The 23,020-nt window shown below is 34.0% G+C and overlaps 2 protein-coding genes across 2 annotated transcripts; both read right to left on the bottom strand.

The window, feature by feature from the left end:
- Window positions 1–1,928: 1,928 nt before the first annotated feature.
- LOC145132538 (D-alanine-D-alanine ligase family) lies at window positions 1,929–11,194 on the bottom strand. Its single transcript, XM_079067351.1, has 24 exons — window positions 10,672–11,194; window positions 9,152–9,223; window positions 8,637–8,680; window positions 8,217–8,328; window positions 8,041–8,112; window positions 7,721–7,783; window positions 7,299–7,376; window positions 7,113–7,205; window positions 6,902–7,021; window positions 6,747–6,833; window positions 6,446–6,652; window positions 6,310–6,357; window positions 6,009–6,236; window positions 5,800–5,888; window positions 5,402–5,646; window positions 4,479–4,547; window positions 4,318–4,382; window positions 4,058–4,227; window positions 3,057–3,135; window positions 2,723–2,975; window positions 2,567–2,612; window positions 2,347–2,455; window positions 2,202–2,264; window positions 1,929–2,086 (listed from the first exon to the last, which is right to left on the bottom strand). Exons 1-24 carry the CDS (start codon window positions 10,990–10,992, stop codon window positions 2,006–2,008), a joined length of 2,814 nt encoding a protein of 937 aa, XP_078923477.1. The 5' UTR covers window positions 10,993–11,194; the 3' UTR covers window positions 1,929–2,005.
- Window positions 11,195–12,976: 1,782 nt separating this feature from the next.
- On the bottom strand, window positions 12,977–16,330 carry LOC145129198 (putative pentatricopeptide repeat-containing protein At3g01580). Its single transcript, XM_079063918.1, has 2 exons — window positions 14,386–16,330; window positions 12,977–13,627 (listed from the first exon to the last, which is right to left on the bottom strand). Exons 1-2 carry the CDS (start codon window positions 16,217–16,219, stop codon window positions 13,119–13,121), a joined length of 2,343 nt encoding a protein of 780 aa, XP_078920044.1. The 5' UTR covers window positions 16,220–16,330; the 3' UTR covers window positions 12,977–13,118.
- Between the last annotated feature and the right edge of the window lie 6,690 nt (window positions 16,331–23,020).

Raw genomic sequence — 23,020 nt, 5'->3', positions numbered from 1 at the left:
TATTGATCATCAACTTATCCTTTTTAGTATCTTACATACATTTTTTTTAATCTTTTTATGTAACATACACAAAATATTAAACAATAGTTAGTTTGTTATACATTGAATTGTTATATTTTCAATAACAACAAACAAAAGTAAATTTCATATCAACTTTGTTGACCTAAAAAAACATCGGACTAACATAATATCCTGCAAACAATGTGAGTTGTTTTATAATAAAAATGGAAAAATTGCATGCCAAGTTGATCAGGGTAAACCTTATTGTAAATATTATTTTACTCTAATAAATAAAAATCATTTATGACACTTGTCATGCTCTCATTCATTATACCACATGTTATTTTGTGATAATTTTAGATTAAATTATATCCATACACTACAAGAATAGTGAGCAAAACGGCGACGCGTGTCCATATAATATTTAAATGTAGTAAATATAGTAATAAATGCATATCAATTTTAATTAATGCAACTTTACTTATAATTTCTAAATTTCTACATTGAATCTAATTATTTTAATTGTTTATTTATTTCAATTATTTGTTTAAATTTAAATGAGAAATGAGCATTTCAATTTTAATAGTTAAATATTTTTCTCTCTTTTTCTTTATAAATTCAAACTTTCTAAATTTTCAGATTTTCATATTTATTTTTATTTTTTTGAATAAACTCATGTAGTACATAGGTCTCACAACTAGTTGATTAATTTATTGATTTATCAACTTATCATTTTTTAGTATTTTATATACATTTTCTTTATATGTTTTCATGTAGCATCCAAAAATAATTAAGTTGTTATATTAAATTGTTATTTTTTACTAAAACGAGGGACGAGAGTAAATTTCACATCAACTTTGTTGATCCAAAAAAACCCGAGACCCATACAATACTCAGTAAAAAAGATGAGATGTTCTATTATAAAATCACAAAATTACATATGTATTTGATCATTTTAAACCTGATTATAGAGTTGTTGATTAATCTATTGACTTATCATTTTAATTATGTTAGTGACTTTATTAATATATAAGGTGATTAATTATTGATGCACATGATGCATATATCGATGATTATTGGGACATTTAGCTTCATGATTATCACCAACCAACACTTCCGATGGAGCTACAAACATAGAAACTACTAACATTATGTCATTAATCATAAACATTCATTCTTGTTTATGATTAATGGAATAATAAAATGGAATAAAATATGTTAATTTTATATTTTATATTCATTTGATATGTACTTGATTACTACCAATATGACAATTATAATTTTTGTCCAACCCAAAAAAATGGAACAACTAAGAATGTGTAAAATACATAAATAAATAAAAACTCACCCTCTTTATAAAAAAAAAAAAAACCGAGAAAGATTGTTAGTCAAAACAAAATATGAATATTTTATAATTCATACTGTTTTTGACATGCATAGAATATGATTAATGTCAAGAGGACAAAAATTAATTTTTTTTTATCACATATCCAACTAGATGAAACAAGTGGAAAGAAACATGTTCTTGCATAAAGACAATAATGCCCTCCACACTGAAAATAACCTTAGAATATAATGGTCAATAAGATAAACTAACAATTTTTTTGTCTAACCCAAAGATAAAACAATGTGAGACAAAAACTCTCATCATCATAAACAACCTTTAAAAACAAGGTTAACGCCAAAAATGGGTAATGAACTCTTTTGTTTTTCACAAAACACCATTTTTTAAAAAATAATACTAATAATAACAAAAAAGTAGTATGAGAAGGTAAGCAATTGGGAACTTTGCGTTCACAATACACCTTTATTTTTTAATAATATTTTATGAAAAAAAAAATAGTTCATCACCCATTTATGACATTAACATGTTGAATCATCCCTTTACTGAATTGTGGAAGCATGTTTATGAAAATTACATAAATAAATATAGAAAACATAAACATTAAATATTTAATGTGTTTAACAAAGTATCAACTTGCAAGAATTCTCTTGAGATTTACATTTACATGAATCTTTCGGAACCCAAATCCAATAGTGTACGGAAAAACACATGAGGGTACACCGGAGGCTCCTCTGCAAGCGCCTACAACATTTCACAATGTTAAAATTACCAAAACACCCTTTCAAAAATTCAATAATCACAAAAATACATCTTGTGAAATTTTCATGAGATTTGGATTGGAAATAATAATAAATACCTGATGAATCAAGACAGTTGAAGGCGTCATTCCGGGAACAGTATTCACTTCAATAACTAAAACCTACACTCATAACAATAAGTTGCATGCATTTAGATCTTAAAATCACAACCACCTAAGCCCAAGGGTAAATAGGTAATTTTACCTCGCCGTTATCAACATTAACAAATGCATCAATACGAGAAAATCCTTCAAGCTCTAAGGTGTTGGCTATAAGCTCAATGCGTTCTTTACATTTCATCAATGCCTCGGTGCTAAATTCAAGAGTAATTAAATAAATCAAGAAAATAAATAAATAAATAAATAATAGATAAATAAATTAATTATATATAATATATATATATATATATATATATATAAGTAACCTCATTATTGAGAGTGGGGGTGGGGTAAGATTAATCCCTGTTCCACCTGCAAGGAATTAATTGCTTGATACATTAAAAGAGACGAAAGTAAATTCTATTTCTTGCTTTACCCTTTATGAAAAGTGAAATTACATATTTGACCTTTGCATTCAGTACCTTGAAATTTCTCTTCAAGTGATAATATGTCGCCACTTTCTTTAACAGTGACACTAGGCATTAAAGAACGCATGGAGCCTCGTTTCCCAATTACTCCAACTGTTATTTCAACCCATCGACTTTTTCCTTTCCATAAAAGCCCTTCGTTTTTGTTTTTTGATTTGGGTATAATTGTAATTTCATCGGTTTCAATAAAAGGTTCAAAGATTAAAAACTCGGGTGGAGGAACTGGCATCTCAATCACACCATGTGCCTATCGAAAGTTAATAACAAACATTTATAAATTAAAATCATTTCAATTTTGGAAACTTATATGATATATATTTACATGTACCTTATTCAAACTATTTGGAGGAATTCGAGGAAGACAATCTTCTAATGCTTTTACATAAACACCAAGGTCACTAGCACAGCTGAGTATTCAAAAAGAAGAAAAGAAATTGTTTATTATTGTAATTTGACAAATATACCCAATTATAGTAAATTTTAACTGCTGTAATTGGGGAGATATTTCAACAAACGATGCCCTAATAACATAAATTTGAAAGTAAAATGGTAGTATAACTATGTAGTTTTTTCAAAGTGCAATGTATTTGGAAATACTGTAGTAAATAAAGAAAGGTTAATATCAGATAAAAGACCTTATATATTGTGTTTTTTTTTTCAGGATTAAACCTCATTTTTATTTTATTTTCTAAAAAAGACCTTACATTTTTCCATTTTTTTCGATTTGTCCCTATTAGCAGTTTTTTTAGGGTTAATCTCATAAAAGACCTTATATTTTGTATTCTTTTTCCAGATCGAACCTCAACTTTTATTTTTTCTTTTCTGAAAAAGACCTATTTTTTGATCTTTACTGAAAAAACCCCTCAATTTTATCTTTTTCATTTTTTTCCAAAAAGAAACCCTCAACTTTTTTAATTTTTTTTTTCCAAAAAAACCCTTACGTTTACAAGTCTTTTCGGAAAAATATGACTAAAAGGGCCTGATCGGAAAAATGAAAAAATGAAAAAGTACAAGGTCTTTTTCAAGAAAAAAATAAAGTTTGACTTTTAATCCGGAAAAAACACAAAATATAATGTCTTTTATAAGATTAACCCTTCTTTATGAAAAAACTTGTGGGCTTTTCCGTAAAAAAAAAAAAGTTAAGGTTTTTTTTTCCAAAAAAATAAAAAAATACAAGGACTTTTTCAGTAAAAAAAAAACAATATATAAGGTCTTTTATGATATTAACCCTAAAAAAGAAATGAAAGTAGGATGCTATAAAATAAAATAAACAAATAAATAAAACTAAAAGTACGTTGCTGTTTCTTGCATTTATATTTTTATACTTACCAGATTCTTGCAACTCCAGTGGAGCATCCATCTCTTGCTGGTTTAATACACAAAGTTTCACATTTCAGCTTTGATGTCACTTCACCCCAAACATCACAACAACATGAATTCAAAAGATCCTCTTTTCTCCTAACATCTTTATTTATAGTAAGAACCCCAAAGCTAGTAAGCTGTTCACAATGAGGACGAGGGTATTTACGTCTTTTTCACATACAAGAGAAAAACAAAATTACAATTTTGTCTGTGAACTTGTGACATACATGATTAACTGAGAGAGAAGTTGCAACTTTGTCCATACATATCTTTGAAGCTGAAAATCCAGGACCTGTATAAATAAATGAATTCAACTGAATAAAAAATTAAAAATGTAACTTTCTTTTTTTTTTTTTTTTTAATATTGGTTAAAAATATTAAATGCCACCTGTATAAGGTACTTTTTCAGCTTCCAGCAATGACTGAAGTGTTCCATCTTCACCTATGCCTCCATGCACTGTTGTTGTCCATGTCATCACATGAATGAAAATCAAAATGTGGAAATAGCAATGTACTTATGTTTATTTGTTTATTATATTTATAGCATCTTAATTTTGGTTTTTTTTTTACTATTACATTATATTTTCAGTTTTAATCTCATAAAAGACGTTATATTTTGTGTTTTTCTCCGGATTAAACCTCAAATTTGTTTTTTTCCTGAAAAAGACCTTATATTTTTTTTTCAGTTTTTCCGATCTGGCCCTTTTTAGTTATTTTTTTCCAAAAAAAAAATTGTAAAATGTGAGGGTTTTTTCGAGAAGTGTTAATCTCATAAAAGACCTTACATTTTGTGTTTTTTCAGGATTAAACCTCAACTTTATTCTTTTCCTAAAAAATACCTTGTATTCTTTTTATTTTTCCGAAAAAACCCTCAACTTTGTCTATTTTTCCGAAAAAACCCCTCAACTTTTTTAGTTTTTCTCGAAAAAAAACCCTCACATTTTACAGTTTATTTGGAAAAATGACTAAAAGGGCCAGATCGGAAAAAATGAAAAAAAATACAAAGTCTTTTTCAGGCAAAAAATAGATTTTCGGTTTAATCCAGAAAAAATACAAAATATAAGGTCTTTTATGAGATTAACCCTTTTTTTTCTTATTAAAAAAACATTGTACTTTGAAAAATCTACTCAGTTACTTTGAACATTGTACATTGAAATTTTGATCCAATTATCCATTTATAAGTATATGACAAATTACTTATATTTGACTCAATTTATCTAAAACTTTCCACATATTTGTTAACTTTATAGTTATATTATGCATTATCCAAAAAGAATTAATCAGGAGGTGAAAAATGAAAAATGTGCAAACCTGCAATGAAAACAGTTGCTTGAACTTGTTTGGCTAACTTTATCCATTTATTTAGTGTGAATTTGATTGGTTGTTGATCTGATATATCAAAACCTGTGAACCAATTATGTTTCTTTAAACCATTTTCTATTTCATCCATCACTTTTTTTCTCAATTTGGAAGTCAATTCAGCACGTGTAGGATCAAGTGCCTCTGTGCATGCATCAACAACTTCTTCTGTTGTATGTCTCAGAACAAGAGAGTAACTATATGGATAAAAAACAAAACCATTTTATTTCTAAAAACATGAAACATTGTTGCATAATTACCTTTTTAATAGCAAGAATTAGCTTTAGAGTGCATTGATTTGTATTTTATAAGACATAAAAATATGTTATATAATATCCAACTCCACTTACGGTAATGACCAAACTGCCCTTGAGCCAACATCAATCACCTCTGATGAATCATCATTTCCAGGAGCAAGCAAACAAGGAGTTACTTCAAGCTGAAAAGTGAAAACCAACCAAAATGATTTAATTATATTACAAATTATGTGGGGCCCACAAGTGTTTATGTTTTAAAGTTTAAACCATGAAATAAAAGGTGTAAAGAAGAAAAAGCTCACATCACCAGATACTTGAAGATTAAGCCAAACATTAGTCCCACTCATAAGTGACACCTGGCGTTCAGAAGTATCTCCACCAAATATCACAAACACCTTTTGTAAACCTTCATGTTTTGAAGACTTTGATGTTCTTGATGATGATTTATTACAAAATGAAGCAAGATTTGGGAACTGAATACAAGCATGATGGATGATTGTTCTGAGGATATTGGAGTGTGAAAATCCAACCTAGAAAACAACAAAAATTCTATGTTATTAGAAGCATAGTGAAAGAAAATTTTGAATAACAAAAAATAGTTACCTTTGAAGCTTGTTGAAATAGGAAACTTGTTTGCTCCATTCCACTAATCTAAAAAAAATATAATAAACAATGATATGTTAATATAATAGAGCAAAAAGTTACACTAGTTACAAAAAGGAATAAATAAAATTGCTACCAAGTTAATATCAGTAAATATAACAGTTCCTGATTCTGTTTTCCCAAAATCATTTGCTTCAGATGCTGACATGGCAGAAGGAGGTAAAAACCAACCATCAATTCTTGCAAAATCCCTTAAACCAAGCTTTTTGAATAAAATAGAAGCTCCTTCTCGAATTTTGTTAATTACATCTAATGGAAAACGAGGTGGAGTGTGATAAACAACCTGAAGAAAAAAAAAAGTATAATTTGGTGTAATTTAAATTTAAATTTACCCTTTTGTGGAAACAAGAAGATATATAGTTAAAAAGAATTACTACCTGTTGAGTGGGAAGATACTTCCTCCTGTAGTTAAATATTGCATCTTTCTCACTTATGTCACCATTGTTGCTTGTTTGAAGTTCCACCTGATTAGATATTATGTTATAAATGAAAATGGGACCCACAAAATGGAGAATAACAACTAAAAATTTACCTCAGTTGGAAGAAAAACAACTGGTTGTTGGATAGAATCAGAACCAACATCAAGAACAATTGCTGTAAATTCTTTTCCTCCTCCAAGAAAAATTTCAACTATAACTTTATCATCAATCCCCTTAAAAGTAGAAGAAATAAAAACTTAAGGAATAAGTTTTTAACTTAAAGAGAAATGGAAGAGAAACCATGGTGTAAAAGATGAAAAGAACCTCAGACATGATTTCTTTAACTTTGGTTAGGGAATCATTAACACCATATGCAACTGTAACTCCAATACTTGATCCTGCTCTTGTTGGTTTCACCTGAGTAAATAAATATTCATCTCTTGTATGTGAAAAAGACATAAATGCCCTCCTTGTATTAAAAAATAAAGTGAAGGGATAATAAATATATACCACAACTTTCCCTGAGTTAGCATCTAGTTGATTGTTGGAAAACCATCTTGATAAACCAGATTCATCCAATTCATTTCCCTGAAAAAAAAAAATGTTTTCACTTTTCATAATATCTTAAGTGAAAACATTGGATTCTTTTCTTCCATATGGTGTTGAGGTTATAAAGCTATAAACATATATCATTGTGACCTCATTAAAATTGCAACATTTGACTTGAAATATAGTTTATGGGAAGTGTTTTGACTTTTGACTATTGGTCAAATGTGTAAGATATTCAAAAAATATAGAGAAAGTGATGAAGTTTTGTGGATCAAGATTAATAAATAGCTTTAACATTTGAGAGAAAAGGAAATGAAAAAAGGGAAACTAAGAAAGCATAAATGAGAAAGCTAATAATGATTATTGAATTCAAGGAAAAATACCTGAAGTACAAAATTGGGAACTGTTATGAATCCTTGTCTCTTAAGCTCCAAGGAAGCATCATACTGCAAATGAAAATGGAACAAAAAAAAAATGAGCACCAATCATCATAATATATAAAGTTCATTTATTTCTATTATTTGTGCTTTCAATTTTCATTTATTTCTATTATTTAGACATTGACATTATACTTTAATAGTAAAAAATATGCTACAATTGGATAGTTTTTTCAAAGTAAATGGTATAATAGTAATAAAAAATAAAAAATAAATGAAAGTACATTGCTATTTCTTGCATTCAAACTTTTGAAAAATAATATTACCTTGTCAAATGCAGTTCGACATTCTTTTGATCTTGTGCCAATAAATGGAACATTTGATTTTTCTAGAAGCTCCTGAAGAGTCAATGATGAATATTATTAAAAGTTTATAACAACAAAAAAATGTTTCTAATTTTTATATGATAAAATTTTTAGCAAAAATGGTTTTAACTTTTAACCTGAATGCCTCCATCTTCACCAAATCGACCATGTATAACAGGGAAAACTATGTCCACATAAGCAGCCAGGTGTTCTGCAAAGTCAGTCAAAGTCTCGAATCCTTGTGCCAGGCTGGCAATTTTTAAAAAATAAAAAATGAAATTTTAAGGTTAGTTATTTTAATAGTTAATACAATCCTGTTTTTGTAACATATGTAAATTCCTTACTTGATTAATTATTTAAGATATTTCTAGTTTCCATTGAACTCTAAGTTAGTTGTGTAATGTGTTGTTTGATGTGAAGTCTTAGAATTATATTGTGAAACTTTATCAAATATCTTCATGATTTATATTTTTATTGTTGTGTTATGAAACTTCAGTGTACCCTAAAGAATGAAATTTGAAATAGAGAAATTGAAATTCTCACTGAAATTTATTTACCTCTCAAGTTTGAAGTCAAAATCAGCAGGAGTATTTGAATAAACCTGCAAAACAGAAAATAGATTGGGAACAAAAGGGTTATAAATGAATTAACAATTTCATTTTTCTGTTTAGCTTAAAAAGAATGTAGGTGACTCTATATGATGATGAAGCAATAAACTAATGACAGGAACTTGTTAGAAAGTGTACTTTTACAAAGGGTTAAAATGCATATTTATACAACAACATTTCACTTTTTTGCCAATTTATTCAACAAAATTGTTTTTATACGAATTATGCAACAAGATTTCATTTTAGGACCATAATTCGTGTCAGTTGCATAGATTGTTAAGAAAAGTGTAAATTTGTTGCATAAAATACAACATTAAAGCTAAAGTTATGTATTTACACATTGCAATCATTGCTACTTATTGAAGCTATTCATTTTGGTCCACAAGATTCCATTAAGTTGTCGTTATTGGAGGGCATTTTAGGCATTTTATTATTCGTCAAACAAGTAAAATAAACTGTCAAACCTGGGCAGATGATATTGCATATGCATTGAGATTGGGATCAATGTAATAGCAGCTAACATGAAGGTCATCCCCCTGATACAAACAAAACACACAAAATCTGAATATGTATGTATATGTATAAGTATAAAAGTTTAAATAAGTTTGATGCATAAAAATTATATTTAATATACATAATGAATTAATGTCAATTTAATTTATGATATAACATCACAAGATACAAATAGTACATACAGAATATTATTATACAAATAAGAAACTAAAAATGCATAAATTCAAAGTTGAAGGACTAATTTGTACAAAGGAAACTTTAACACCAAATTTGATGTTAATAAATAGTATAGCAGAGTCCAGGTTCAAAGTCAACTGGCATGAGTGGTCCAAGTTTTTTTAAACCCAACTTCATGCATCATTTAAATTCAATTTCAAGTTTCATTTTACCCCCTTGGTTTTGCATAAAACTTTCCAATTATACCCCTTCCTTTTTCGGTTTCTGTTATATACCCTTACTCATTTCAATATATTAAACTTAATCAACTATAAACACATAACAAAAAATATGTATTATGTTTAGTATTTTACCCCCTTGGTTTTACATAAAGCTTTCCAATTATACCCCTTCCTTTTTTAGTCAGTTTTTTTTGGTATCTTTTTTCCGTATCGTGTGCTCAAAGAAATCTAAGAACATGTGTTTTGGTTAGCCTATTTATCACATGTGTTAATCCATTTTTATGGATGTATCTACCCTCATCTTTTCTTGAGTCATTATGCCTTTGTATTAGCTAAGAGTAGTTATCTTATTCCTCCAAAAGTACCAAAGATTCTAGCTCATCCTAATGGTAATAGGAGAAAAGAATGCATAGGAAATGTTTGTGATACACAGCAATGAGATTTTGGAGTCTTGTTGATCCTTTCATTATGAAAGACATTGTTGGATGTAAATTGGTCATATCTTAGAGCTTGTCTAGTAACTAAGGATAACTCTCATATGAGAGCACATAATCATTCCTATATATTTTTTCTGTAATAAGAAGCATGAGAATCAAATTAGTCTTCTATGCATATGATATGCATACCCCATTGATTTAGAAGAGTACAGATTTGAAGTTATTCATTCAATAATAATTTTAGAAGAAAGGTCTAGGAAGTCTCAAATGCTTCCTAGGTATTGTGGTGATTGAATGTCAAAAGGGAATATTCATGTATCATAAAAAGATGTGTCCTTGATAATAGAGCAACTGATTTCCAAATGGTTTCTGATATTAAACTTTGTCTGTTTCCTTAAGATATTGAGCCATGGCATGAACCTCGTGTAAACACAAGAGTTGGAAGATTCCATGGCAAGATTTATCTGTAAGAATCTGATAGTTCATGAACATAAAAGCATATGGAGGTTGACAAGGAACGCAGTAAATTTTCAATCGTTGCAGTTACGGGAAATCATAGAAAGTAATTTGAATTCTGAAATGAGAAACACAGATTCACTAATTGAGCTGATTGAATTAGTTTACCAATATTCATACCTGAATATGATCAAGCACTGATCTCGCGGAATTAAGCGAAATCCCTCGCTCAGCAGATGGCCCTCCGCAAATTAACCCGACTTTTAAAACCCTCGATTTTTCTCTCTTCTTCTCACCAACTCCCTCCACTTCCCGATCATCAATGGCTACCACTTCACTGCTCGAATGAACAACTCCAACTCCACGAAACCTATTTTGTCCCGAATTCATCCTATTGACAGCTACACTGGCAGGTAAGATAATATCCGGGGACTGAATTCTGGGGAAGATAGAAGAAGAATCAAATCGAGGTTTACTTGAGAGAGTAGAAGAAGTACGCATTTGGAGTGAGAGAAGTTATGTTTCTGATGAGTAAGAATAAAAGCGGGTGGTGGAGATGATGGAAGTGATGTATTTATGCGGTGGTGGCCGGCCAGGGAAAAGGAAGAATCCATTTTGGATTTTCAGAGAAGAACGAAGTGGTTCGCTTTCAGTTGTCATTTGTTGCGTCTTCTTCGTTCGCTTTCGGTTGTCATTTGTTGTTGGGTCTTCTTCTATTCATTAGTTAAATTAAAAGCTTATTTACGCAGTTTTACCTCTTTATCAATGCAATAAAAATTGTTTCTCATAATAAATATATGTAAATACAGAAAAAATAAGAAAGAGGCTACCACTTTTTGAAAATTTACAAAAATACCTTGATTACTAAGTTATAAAATGGTCCTTGGAAAAAACTAAGATTTACAGAAATGGTCCCTAAAAGATTTTAAAAGTTAAGAAATTAAAAATTTACATAAATGGTCCTGTAAGAAATACTCATAAATAGTCCCTATGTAATAATAATATTACAAAAATGATCTCTAGCCCTGCATAGTGAAATTTAAGACATGACCTATGCAAAATACCATATAAAAAAGCCATCAATATTACAAATAATAGCAAATTACAAAATAGTCATCGTGTAATATCGAAATTATAGAAATTGTTCATGTATAATAACAAAATTATAAAAACGATCCATATATAAAAAAATTACACTCAACGTGTAATATAAAAACGGTCCATGTGTAAGACAAAATTCTATTTTGGGACCATGTGTAATAACGAAATTATAGAAATGATTTATATGTAACATATTATCATAGAAATTGCATACAAATATAAGATTAATAAACTCACCACAACACGTCAGCATCCCCACTAGTTGTATTTTATTTTATTACTAAATGACATAATATTTTGTTATTATCTAGTTAACAGGTTCACATGCATCAAGTTACATGTGAAAACTGAGTCGATAAAAATGCAAAAATTAAATCAAATTCAAGGTTTACAAAAATTCAAAACAAGTCTAGATATTAATGATCATAAAAAGTAATTTGAATAGTTTTGAATTAGATAAAGATGGAACAAGCATAAGTTTCATAAAGTATAATTTATTTTTTTCATTTGAGTTTATTAATTAAGATAGAATATTTTTATCTTGTAGCTTACAGCAACTATTTAGATTCTTCTCTAATTTAATTAGCCGTCCAACTAATTACAATTATCAATTAAACCAATCATCTTTTCATATAAAGTCCAATTCATTTATTCCAATTATCCAAAGTACTGACCTTATTGTCTGTTTTATATAGACTACAAAGTTTTCATTACTCGATTTTGAAAATTATTTCTAGTATTCTTTTAAGAAATTTATCAATATATTGCTTAGTCCTACATGGCATGTGGTTATTTTTTGATTTCGAAATTTGTGAATTTTCGAAAAGAAGACCACAACTTAAGTAACTAGTAAGGGAAAATTACATAAATTCATAGCATATATTCTATATTTTATTGATTTAATCACTTAACTATTTCTTGGTTATAAAAAAAAAAAAACATTTTTATAGGTCACTAGGTTATGAGAGATTTAATCAGAGACTAAATTTTATGATTAATATAAGAGTAAATTAGAAATTAGGCCCTTGCATTTGACCTAAAATCACAAGTTCAATCTACTATTTATAATTGTCCGAGTGTCATCCTTAAGTTTGCATTTTGTTGCAAATACTGGTCCCTATAAAACGACTTCAAAATTTGGACCAAACTTGCAATCTTGAGTAAAGTATAGGACCATATATGCAACGGAATGCAAAATTAAGGATGTCATCGGAACAATTTCAAATTTTGGACTAAACTTGAGTTTTTGAGTGAAGCACAGGGACCAAATTTGTATTTTACTCTTAATATAATAATACTTCGGTGATTAAATCGGAAAAAGTTGTTTAGTTTTCAAATCGATAAAAATTAACAACTAAATTGATAAAATGATGAAAGTACACTCTGCTTTTCTACTTTCTCGTGCTACTATATTTCATGTCAAGCTGGTTTTGAAGAACAAGTCGATATGTTTTTGAAAAATTCGAAAATCTATACGAAGAATCCGATCAACTTTTTACAATAACTTCTACAATTTCACAATTCCATCAACTATTCAAACTACTCAACCCCAACTTCTTCACCACTTTCCCATTTCCAAAAACCCTCCGAATTTCCACTACTTCATCCCATTTATCATTTAACGAGTACAAATTCGAAAGCAATGAGTGATACTCAAAACTATCCGACTCCATTTCCAACAATTTCCTCCCCACAAGCTCCCCAACCTCCATGTTCATGTTAGTTCTACACGCACTCAAGAGAGCTCCCAATACGGGTTTTTGATAATTCATATTTTTCATTAAATCATACGCTTCCTTTAAACTATTAGCGCGTCCTAACATGTCTATAATGCAAGTCAAATGTTCCATGCTTGGTTGAATCTTGTATTTAGTGACCATTAGGTCAAAAAACTTACACCCCTCTTCAATTAGCCCGCAGTGACTGCAAGCTGAGAGGAGAGAGGTGAATGTAATTGTATCCGGTCTGTATTCGTTTTCGTGCATTTTGGTGAAAAGTTTACAAGATTCGATCCCTTGACCATTCATTCCATATGCTGCAATCATTGAATAGTAAAAGTTGGAGTAAGAATAACAATAAGAGTAAAATGAAAAAAACACAAATTTCCCGACGATCTGGACCAAACACGAAAGAACTTGAAACCATACGGACCATTCGTGTAATTTAGAATAACTGGTTAACGGGAGATCTGGTAAAAACTAACAAAAGTGACTTAATAGATAGGTAAGTTGTAAGTTTAATGACCTATTGTGCAAAAAAAAATTACTTTAGTGACCAAATCGAGTCATAGAAATAAGTTTATTGTGTTACAATGACATTTTTCATTTCTTTCTATTGCAACATTGTAAAAAAAACGTTGTATATTGAAAAAATCTAGTTTATGATAGCAACGTAAATATTTACTGCTATAGTTGGGTGGATTTTTCAAAGTATAATGTCCTATTGAGGGAAAAAAATGCTAAATGTAAGAAATAGAAATATACTTTCATTTATTTGTGTATTACAACATCCTACTTTCATTTCTTTTGATTACAACATTGTACTTATAGTTTTTTTTTTGTTTCTTATCAAGACATTGTAATTTAAAAAATTTACCCAATTATGACATTCCACTTTCATTTTTTATTCTTATGAGGACATTATACTTTGGAATCTCTATCTAATTATAGCATTGTAATTTGACTTTTTTTTTTTCTTTTCTTACTAGGATATTATACTTCTAAAAAAATGTTGTTATTTCTTACATTTAGACCTAACAATAAAAAACAATAACAATAATAATAAAAGTCAAACCTGCAATCATTATGTTCCATGAGGTTTGATCTCGTTTGAAATCATTTCTTTCAAACAATTCTTGAGCCTTCTCTACATTTCCAATCTTTGCATATGAATCAATCAAAATGTTGATAATTTGTGTCTCAAAATCCAACCCAAGTTTCAATATATAACCATGAAACATCTCAAGAAAACTACCCGAGTTACCCTGAAGTAAAGAAATAATCGTTACAGAATCCGGCTTATACTCTAATTGCATATGATGAAAGAATCTAACACCCATGGAAAAACATCCACCTTTCATATAACCATAAATCATAGTATTCCATGTCACAATATTCCTTAAAGACATCAAATCAAAGAAAATTTCAGCGTTTTTTATGCTTCCACATCTCATATACATATCTATCAAAGCATTCCCAACAATAAGATACGAACAAAACCCTTTCATGAGACTAAATTTATGGATCATATTACCTTCTTTTAGTAATCCCATTTGTCCACATGATTGAAAGATTGTCACCATTGTTATACAATCCATTAACACTTTACTACAAATCATTTCTTGAAAAACAACCATTGAGTTCTTGATTTTGTTGTTCGTATTATATACAGAAATCATTGCATTCCATGATGCAGTATTTGGTTTCTGAATGCAATGGAATAAAAATAAAAACTCGGCTGCTTTCACATCTGAACACTTTCCATATGCATCCAAGATTGAAGTACATAAAACAACATCTTGACCTATGTTTACACCCTGTTTGATAATCATTGAATGGATCGATTTGATTCTTTTAAGGTTTCCAAGATTCGCATAAGCAGGAAGCACATTAGCAAATGAGAAAGAATCTGGTTTCATATCGGGTTCCATTAACATGTGTTCATAGATATCTACAGCTTCTTGTGCATACCCTTTTTGTTTGTAGGCTGAAATTAAAGTGTTCCATGATACTAAAGTCTTGTTTATTTGTTCAAATACGATTAGGGCATAATCAAGCCTTTCACATTTTGCATACATGTTGAAAATAGCAGTTCCTAATTGGAGATTGGAGTATAAACCAATAGTGATCAAGTGGCTGTGAATAGTTGTTCCAATAGTAACTTCTCTGACACTTGAAAGTAAAGCTAAGAATGTGACAACATTTGGGATTGGATTTTTGGCTTGTTTTAGGGATTTAAAAAGGTCAAAGACTTTGGGAGAGTTTTGGTTTTGTGAGTATCCTGTAATCAATGAGTTCCATGAGACTATATCTTTATGAATCATATTGTTGAAAACGTTTTGAGCAAGATCCAGTCTCCCCATTTTGGCGTACATTGATATCAAGGAATTCATTATGAGGAGATGATTTTCGAACCCATTTTGTTTGATGAAATCGTGTACAAAATTCCCTTTTTTGACACTGTTTAAATTGCTACAAGCTTTGATTACGTGACAAAGAGAATGTACATTTGGGAAGATAGAAAACTCGACCATGTTCTCAAAAGCAATCACTACATCATCATACGCGTGGTTGCTTCCAAGATCATGTATCATATGATCAAACACATCGTTGTTGCTTCTCATCGGCATTTCATCGAACACCTTATGAGCATCACGAAATTCTCTAAGCTTCAAATACATGCACAGTAGATCATTCCCAACATCAACACAACTATCTAAAACCCCGCATTTGATCAAGTACCCATGATTCACGAGTCCGGAATCAAGAGATGACAGAGAAGAACATGATTTGAGAATTGAAGAGAACGTAGAGATTTCGGGTTTTGAAATGGAGAGGAGTTTCTTGTAAAGAAAAAGGGATTGTAAGTATCGGCGGCTTTGGCAGAAAGATTTGATTAGGAGGTTCATTCATGTGATGGGGTTTCTTTGGAGTCGGAACTGGCGGGAAAAATCTAACCATCAGAATCCGTTAAGGTACGTCGGAAATTGCCATGGACAGTAATCTTCAGTTTTTTCTTGTCCGTGACAGGTTTTGTGAAATACATTTGTATTATATATATATATATTTTTATATAGGGTTTTTTTATGCACCTACAAAACTGCAAAATTGGCATGTGATGTTCAAAAAACTTTGGAAATTGTCCAAAAAGTTTCAAACTTGTAAGGAATGTCTAAAATCAAGGTTTTTTTTTGGGTTTTTTGTCCTGAAAAAGTTGAAAAGACTATTTTGCCTTTATTATTTCTTTTTACATTTTTTATTTGTTTTAGTATTTAAATAATTATAGAAAAATAGAAAATAAGATAAACCCCACAACCTCTCTCTCTCTCTCTCTCACACACACATAAATAGATATACAAGATCGTCTTCATAAAAATGGCTGCCACCAATACTTCGGTAGTCTCAAGCTAGATCGACCATAGAAGCTCAAAGCCTTCGACCAAACAAAAACCGGTGTGAAAGGCCCCGTAGATGCTGGAATCCGCCAAATCCCTCCCATTTTCTTCCAATCACCAGAAACATCCCACAAAACCTCAACCGCTGCAATCGACCCATAGAGCATCCATGGCGGAGATGATCTGTGAAGGCTCGACAAACCTAGTTATTTTTAGGTGGTGAATCATGGAATCCCTATGATATTGTTGGAGGTTTGCAGAGACATTCAAATCGAGTACTCAAATCAAGTGATGAAATTAGGAGGCATACTTTTGCGATTATTCTCAAAGGCCTTAGGATTGAACGCAAATCACCTCGGGGATCTCGATTGTGGCAAGGGGTTTTTTGTTCTCCGACCATTATTACCCTGCTTGTTGACAGAGAGCCCTAGGGGTTTCAAAAGCAATTAATCGGGTAAGAGAGGGTTTATGGTTTGATTTTGAGATCGAAGATAAGGGACTTTAATGTTCTCAGAAGCGATCATTAGGGTAACTGACGGTTTAGGGTTTGATATTTCCAAGTGTTCTTGATGTTTTTATTTGATTTTCAAAATGAGTTTGATGGTGAACGAAGATGGAGGATCAAAGCTGATGGTTATGTGTTGTTTCTTTGAAGAAGATGCATTGAGATGTTGAAATGTGTAATATGATCGTTTTTGGAAAGAGTGTTTGTGTGGAGATGAAGGTGGCAGAAGTAATCTAGGTGGAGACGGAGCCAGTTGAAGGTGGTGGTGGCGGACGGTGATGGCAGCCGGTGGTAATAATGGAAGACGGTGGTGATGGTGGCTAATTTTACTTTCCACTGTTGAAGGTATGTACTTGAGTGTTTGTGTATGTTTGTATTTTCTTGTGTATCAATATGCATATGTCTGTCTATTTTGGAGAATAAATGTAACATCCCAAAAATACAGTCTGAAAATTTCGTTTTAAATTAGTAATAAAACCATATTCATCAAACGTCATATAAGAATCATAAACAATGAATCTCAAAATATCTTAACAACTGTCAAATATATCAGAGTATAAACATCCCAGGCTGAACAAATGGTGTGTGCACTGCAATCCTCCCGAGCTCCTCTTTTAAAAACTGAGTACCTGAAACCAAAACTGAAAACCATAAGCACGAAGCTTAGTGAGCTTCCCCAAACTACCACATACCATACAATAACATATAAAGCATCTACTGGGCCTTGCCCACTGCATCATACCGAAGTCCGGAAACTGCATCGGACCGAAGTCCGGAAACTGCATCGGACCGAAGTCCGGAACTAAACAGGGCATTGCCCTCTGCATCGGACCGAAGTCCGGAAACTGCATCGGACCGAAGTCCGGAACTAACCAGGGCCTTGCCCTCTGCATCGGACCGAAGTCCGGAACTAACCAGGGCCTTGCCCTCTGCATCGGACCGAAGTCCGGAAACTAAATCGGATCAAAGTCCGGAACTAACCAGGGCCTTGCCCTCTGCATCGGACCGAAGTCCAGAAACTGCATCGGACCGAAGTCCGGAACTAACTGAACATAGCATAGCATAATCACAACTACTGGCATAAATACATATACTGCATACTGCATCGGACCGAAGTCCGGAACACATAACACAAAATCATGCTTGAATCACAAAGACATCAAGCACACTGAACTACTGCATCAGACCGAAGTCTGGAACTACTGCTAACTAAACGGGCCGGCATTGTGGCCGTAGACCCGTTCCTACTGGAAGGAAACTCACCTCACACTGCTGAAGTCCCATAGACACAATCTCATACTGCTGAAGTCCCGCAGACTCAACCCTAGTTGCTGGATGACAGATTCCCGAACTATCAACACCAAAATAACACCCAATTAATAATTGGGTTCTAACACATAACTATAAATACATACTTTGGATAATTACTACATTACCCCTAGCTTGGCTTACCCAAGCCCAAGGCCCAATCCATAGGCCCAAAGTCAACTAGGGATCAAAGCCCAATCATATGGCCCAACTTTCCAAATTGGGCCCAAACCTCTACATGGACTTCCCTTAAGGCCCAATTGTTCTGTCCAGTCCAACATGTCTCATTCTAAGGGCCCAATATCATACAACCATCTAAGCCCAAACTATGGCCCATCTATGGCCCAATTTTCCAAATTGGGGCCAATCCTTCATATGGGCCTTACCCTAAAGCCCAACTAATTATTCTAGTACATTTGATTATTCTTGGATGGCCTAACACAAAGCCCAAGTGAAACTAGAGTTTCACATAAAATGACGATTAGGGTTAAGTGTTTCTTACTTAACCCATTAAGGACTTAATCCATTAAGTCCTTTACTCTACTAGATAAGTGATATGGAGAAATTGGGCCTAATACACAATCCAATCTTAATGGCCCAAAAGTGGGTCCAAATAAGTCCAAGGCCCAAATACTCACACAATTAGGGTTTTCCACCCAAACATGGCCCAATAGGCCCAAAATCAATCTCTAAGCCCATTAGGGTTTTGCTTGTGGGGCACCACCCACTACCACCTCGGGTAGTGGTGGTCAACGGCGGTTCACGGCGGCGGCCACCACCTTACGGTGGTGGTTAAGGTTCTTTTCATTATTCTTTGATAATTACAATTACAATGCTTAAACCAAAACTAAACACACACACTACTAACACAAACACACACACACACACTACTAACACAAACACACACACACACAACCACCCTAGTGGTGGCCGGCGGTGGTTGTTCTTGATCTTCTGGCTAGACAAAACACACACCATAAAATACGTCTCTTGCTCGGGAATTCACACGACCACCCACTTTACGGTGGCGTACGGAGGTCCGATAGCAACAGCAGCGGCGGCAGCCACCATTTCCAATGGTGGTGGTGGTTCCTGTTCATAAATCACACATACCACGAGCTCGCCGGTCTTCTTAGCCCCCGATGGCGGCAGCGCACGAGGTTTGGCTCCGAGTTCTGGCGGAAGAGATGCAGCAGCGACACGAGCTCGCCGGTCTTCTTAACCCCCGATGGCGGCAGCGCGCGAGGTTTGGCTCCGAGTTCTGGCTTCTCCCTACGCCTCCGGCAGCAAAGCATGCGATGGCGGTGCTCAACAGCGTGGCAGCCGGCGACCCTATCTGATCGGAATAGTGAACAATGGGGAGGTGGTGGCGGCTGGAGTATAGCGATTAGGGTTTCACGTCTCCAAACTCACGGGAGGAAATGAAGTGACGGGTTTATCCCATATCCATTTCAAACTTATGTGCCATAATCCCATTATGGTCCCTCCCCCATCAATTCTTTTTCTAAATAAATCCCATATTTACTCATTAAACCCCAGCCTTAAAAACCCATTACAACTTAGGTACAAAAAGTTACCAAACAGTCCCCAATATCTTAGTTATGACATATTCTGCCCTTCAACCTCATTTCCTTTTAAATTAAATCCAAATAATTACCACGGAGCCCCTGACTTCATAAATATTTATAAAATAAGTCTCGAATTTATATTTTAACCCGCGAATAATCCCAATAATAACTTTTGGCTCCCAAGACCAACACATGGCTATACAATTATTGAATTTAGGGCTACGATTCATTCGTTAATTTATTTATTTGTTTATTTAATAAACGGGGTGTTACAACTCTCCCCCACTTAAATTAGATTTCGTCCTCGAAATCATTCCTTACCATTCCTTACCCACCAAACCACTCTAGTAACATGGTCACTATCCTGGGCACACCCCAGCCTTCCTAGGGTAGCCGTGACCAATCTTCGTAAAGCCCTAAAATCCGCAGGTGAACGAATTCCTCGCGATAAGACCACATCTACTACGTCTGAAATATGTTGTCTCGAGATGGTCTGAATCCCTGACAGACCACTCATACTAAATCATTATAGATGAACCCCGCGGTGGGTGACTTAGCATTACTCAGCAATCTGTTACGCTTATCATACATTAGATCCTCAAATACCATTACTGTTGGAGACCCAAAACTGTCTGAATCACTGATCTGCCTGGAAACACTGAACTGCCTGAAACATTAACTGTCTGAAACACTGAACTACCTGAACACTGAACTGCCCGACACACTGAACTGTCTGAACACTGAACTGCCCGAAACACTGAACTGTCTGAACACTGAACTGTCTGAAGCAGTATGTTGCCACATGGCTGCTTCCGAAATCTACTTAGGCCTTCCTGGTCTCAACTGATTCGACAATCATCTGAAGTACCGGGTTCCGGCCCGGTTGCAGAGCCAAAGGACTCCCACTTAGTCGCCTCACACGACTTCTGAACAAATTCCTTCTCTAGAACTAGTTGCCACTAGTCACCATGCCACTGAGGCTCTAATAACTTTCTGATCTAACTGATCGAGTCCATACGTCAAATCCTGACGTCACCAAACCCAAGGCTAAAAGTGATTGCTACATGACCATTGGTAGCCTTATGTCATAAATGACCTTAAGCAGTCCACTGCTTCTTTGCTCTCTTCTCTGTAGTGGCGCTTCTATAGTCTTATCACTGGCTTAACCAAGTCTAATCCGTCTGGGAAACTCCGAAATCCAATCTGTGGATTTCCATATCCTCACTGCTATACCCGAACTGGTAGGTACTACTGTCCTTCCCGCGTCCTAACGACGCACTCACTCTATCTAATAACCTAGTGAATGCTACGGATACACCCGTAGACTTACAACACTCTATCACTATCTGCTGCTAGTGAATGCTACGGCTACTCCCGCAGACTTACAACACTCAAACACTATCTGGCTGCTAGTGAACGCTACGGCTACACCCGCAGACTTACACCACTCTAACGCTATCTGACTGCTAGTGAATGCTACGGCTACACCCGCAGACTTACAACACTCTAACACTATCTGACTGCTAGTGAATGCTACGGCTACACCCGCAGACTTACAACACTCTAACACTATCTGACTGCTAGTGAATGCTACGGTTATACCCGCAGACTTACAACACTCTAACACTATCTGGCTACTAGTGAATGCTACGGCTACACCCGCAGACTTACAACACTCTAACACTATCTATACTGGATCGAACACTCGCTTGTCTCGCACTCAACTGACTCATGTCCTGACTGGAATCCCCAACCGGATTCCCTAAGGCTTGCTAGCAAACATTCCGAGAATGCGATCTCATCATTGGCAAGTTTTTCTGAACTTCCATATCACACTCTCCTCGAACCATACAACCACATGGGCTGTCTCCCTTTCAGACAAGGATGCAAAACTTATCCTAGTCTCAAAACTGCTCCCGCTTCTGAATCCTTGGGCGATTCTCCCCCACTTTGATTCAGCTAATGCCTTACAGCACACAGAATTGGAAGAATTCCCAATCCTTCTCACCACCCATGACCAATCTGCTAGAACTCACGCTTATCCGTGCTAGGGTTTCAACACCAGCTAATCCAAAAGACCACACAACTTCTAAAAATCCGAATAAATCTCCGGTAATAACCCGCTAGACCCAGGAAGCTCCGAATCTCAGTTGGAGACCTCGGAATTCCCCTCTGCATCACGACCTCTGTCTTGGCCGGATCGACTAGTACACCCTTCTGGTTGACAGGGTGCCCAAGGAATTGCACCGCGCACAACCAGAACCCACATTTAGAGAACCTTGCAAAAATTCTCTCCCTCCTCAAAGCCTCTAGCACCTCTCTCAGGTGCTTCTCGTGCTGCTCCTAAGTCTTGGGATAAACCAAGATGACGTTGTACTTTCCCAATCCGGTAATCTGGGGAATTGCTCTATCACTATTCGTTGATGCTTCTCGGTATGCAAGTGGCATACGACATCTCTTGAAATATAATTCAGACACAAACCGAGGATAACTCAGGGTTACACTTACTCAAACCCTTGGAACGAAAGGCTCCCTTGTGCAGTTTCTTGCAAGTGCTGCACCGAATCTGGTCCTGCTGGTCTTTCGAAAGCTAATCCTAAATCTAGGGTCTTGTCCCGAGACCCTTCAATGTAAGCAACTGATCTGGTTCCCTCTTACCAATGTGCTCTAAGTCCATATCCCGTTCCCCAGCTCTAGAAGTCATACCATTCAGGGTTTTGCACCCCGAGATACTCATGATCTCCTTGTTATCATTCTACATTATGTTCTGATAACTTACCTTCTTCATTTCCTCATCTGCTGCATACTGTGGTACCATATAAGCTCTTTCCCGAGACTTGGCAGTGATCTCTGCGACGGTCTCAGTCGTCTGGTGGAGATCTAACAACCATTGTGCCAACTGCTGCGCCTCAATCTCCTGGGCACACTCTGCCC

This window comes from Lactuca virosa, chromosome 8 (assembly GCF_052849685.1).
Source record: "Lactuca virosa cultivar CGN04683 chromosome 8, Lactuca_virosa_CGN04683_v6, whole genome shotgun sequence".
NCBI lineage: Eukaryota > Viridiplantae > Streptophyta > Magnoliopsida > Asterales > Asteraceae > Lactuca > Lactuca virosa.
Note: the sequence above shows the minus strand (reverse complement) of the source record. Positions and strands in the feature narration are given on the sequence as shown.

What these genes read in the sequence shown, in the direction of transcription:
- LOC145129198 (XM_079063918.1), bottom strand. Translation starts at nt 16,219, where the DNA reads ATGAACCTCCTAATCAAATCTTTCTGCCAAAGCCGCCGATACTTACAA. An exon ending in ATGGAACATAATGATTGCAG is followed by an intron (nt 13,628 to 14,385) that starts GTTTGACTTTTA and finishes CAATGATTGCAG; the next exon opens with CATATGGAATGAATGGTCAA.
- LOC145132538 (XM_079067351.1), bottom strand. Translation starts at nt 10,992, where the DNA reads ATGCGTACTTCTTCTACTCTCTCAAGTAAACCTCGATTTGATTCTTCT. An exon ending in TATTTCAACAAGCTTCAAAG is followed by an intron (nt 6,237 to 6,309) that starts GTAACTATTTTT and finishes GTTGTTTTCTAG; the next exon opens with GTTGGATTTTCACACTCCAA. An exon ending in CTCCAAATAGTTTGAATAAG is followed by an intron (nt 2,976 to 3,056) that starts GTACATGTAAAT and finishes AACTTTCGATAG; the next exon opens with GCACATGGTGTGATTGAGAT.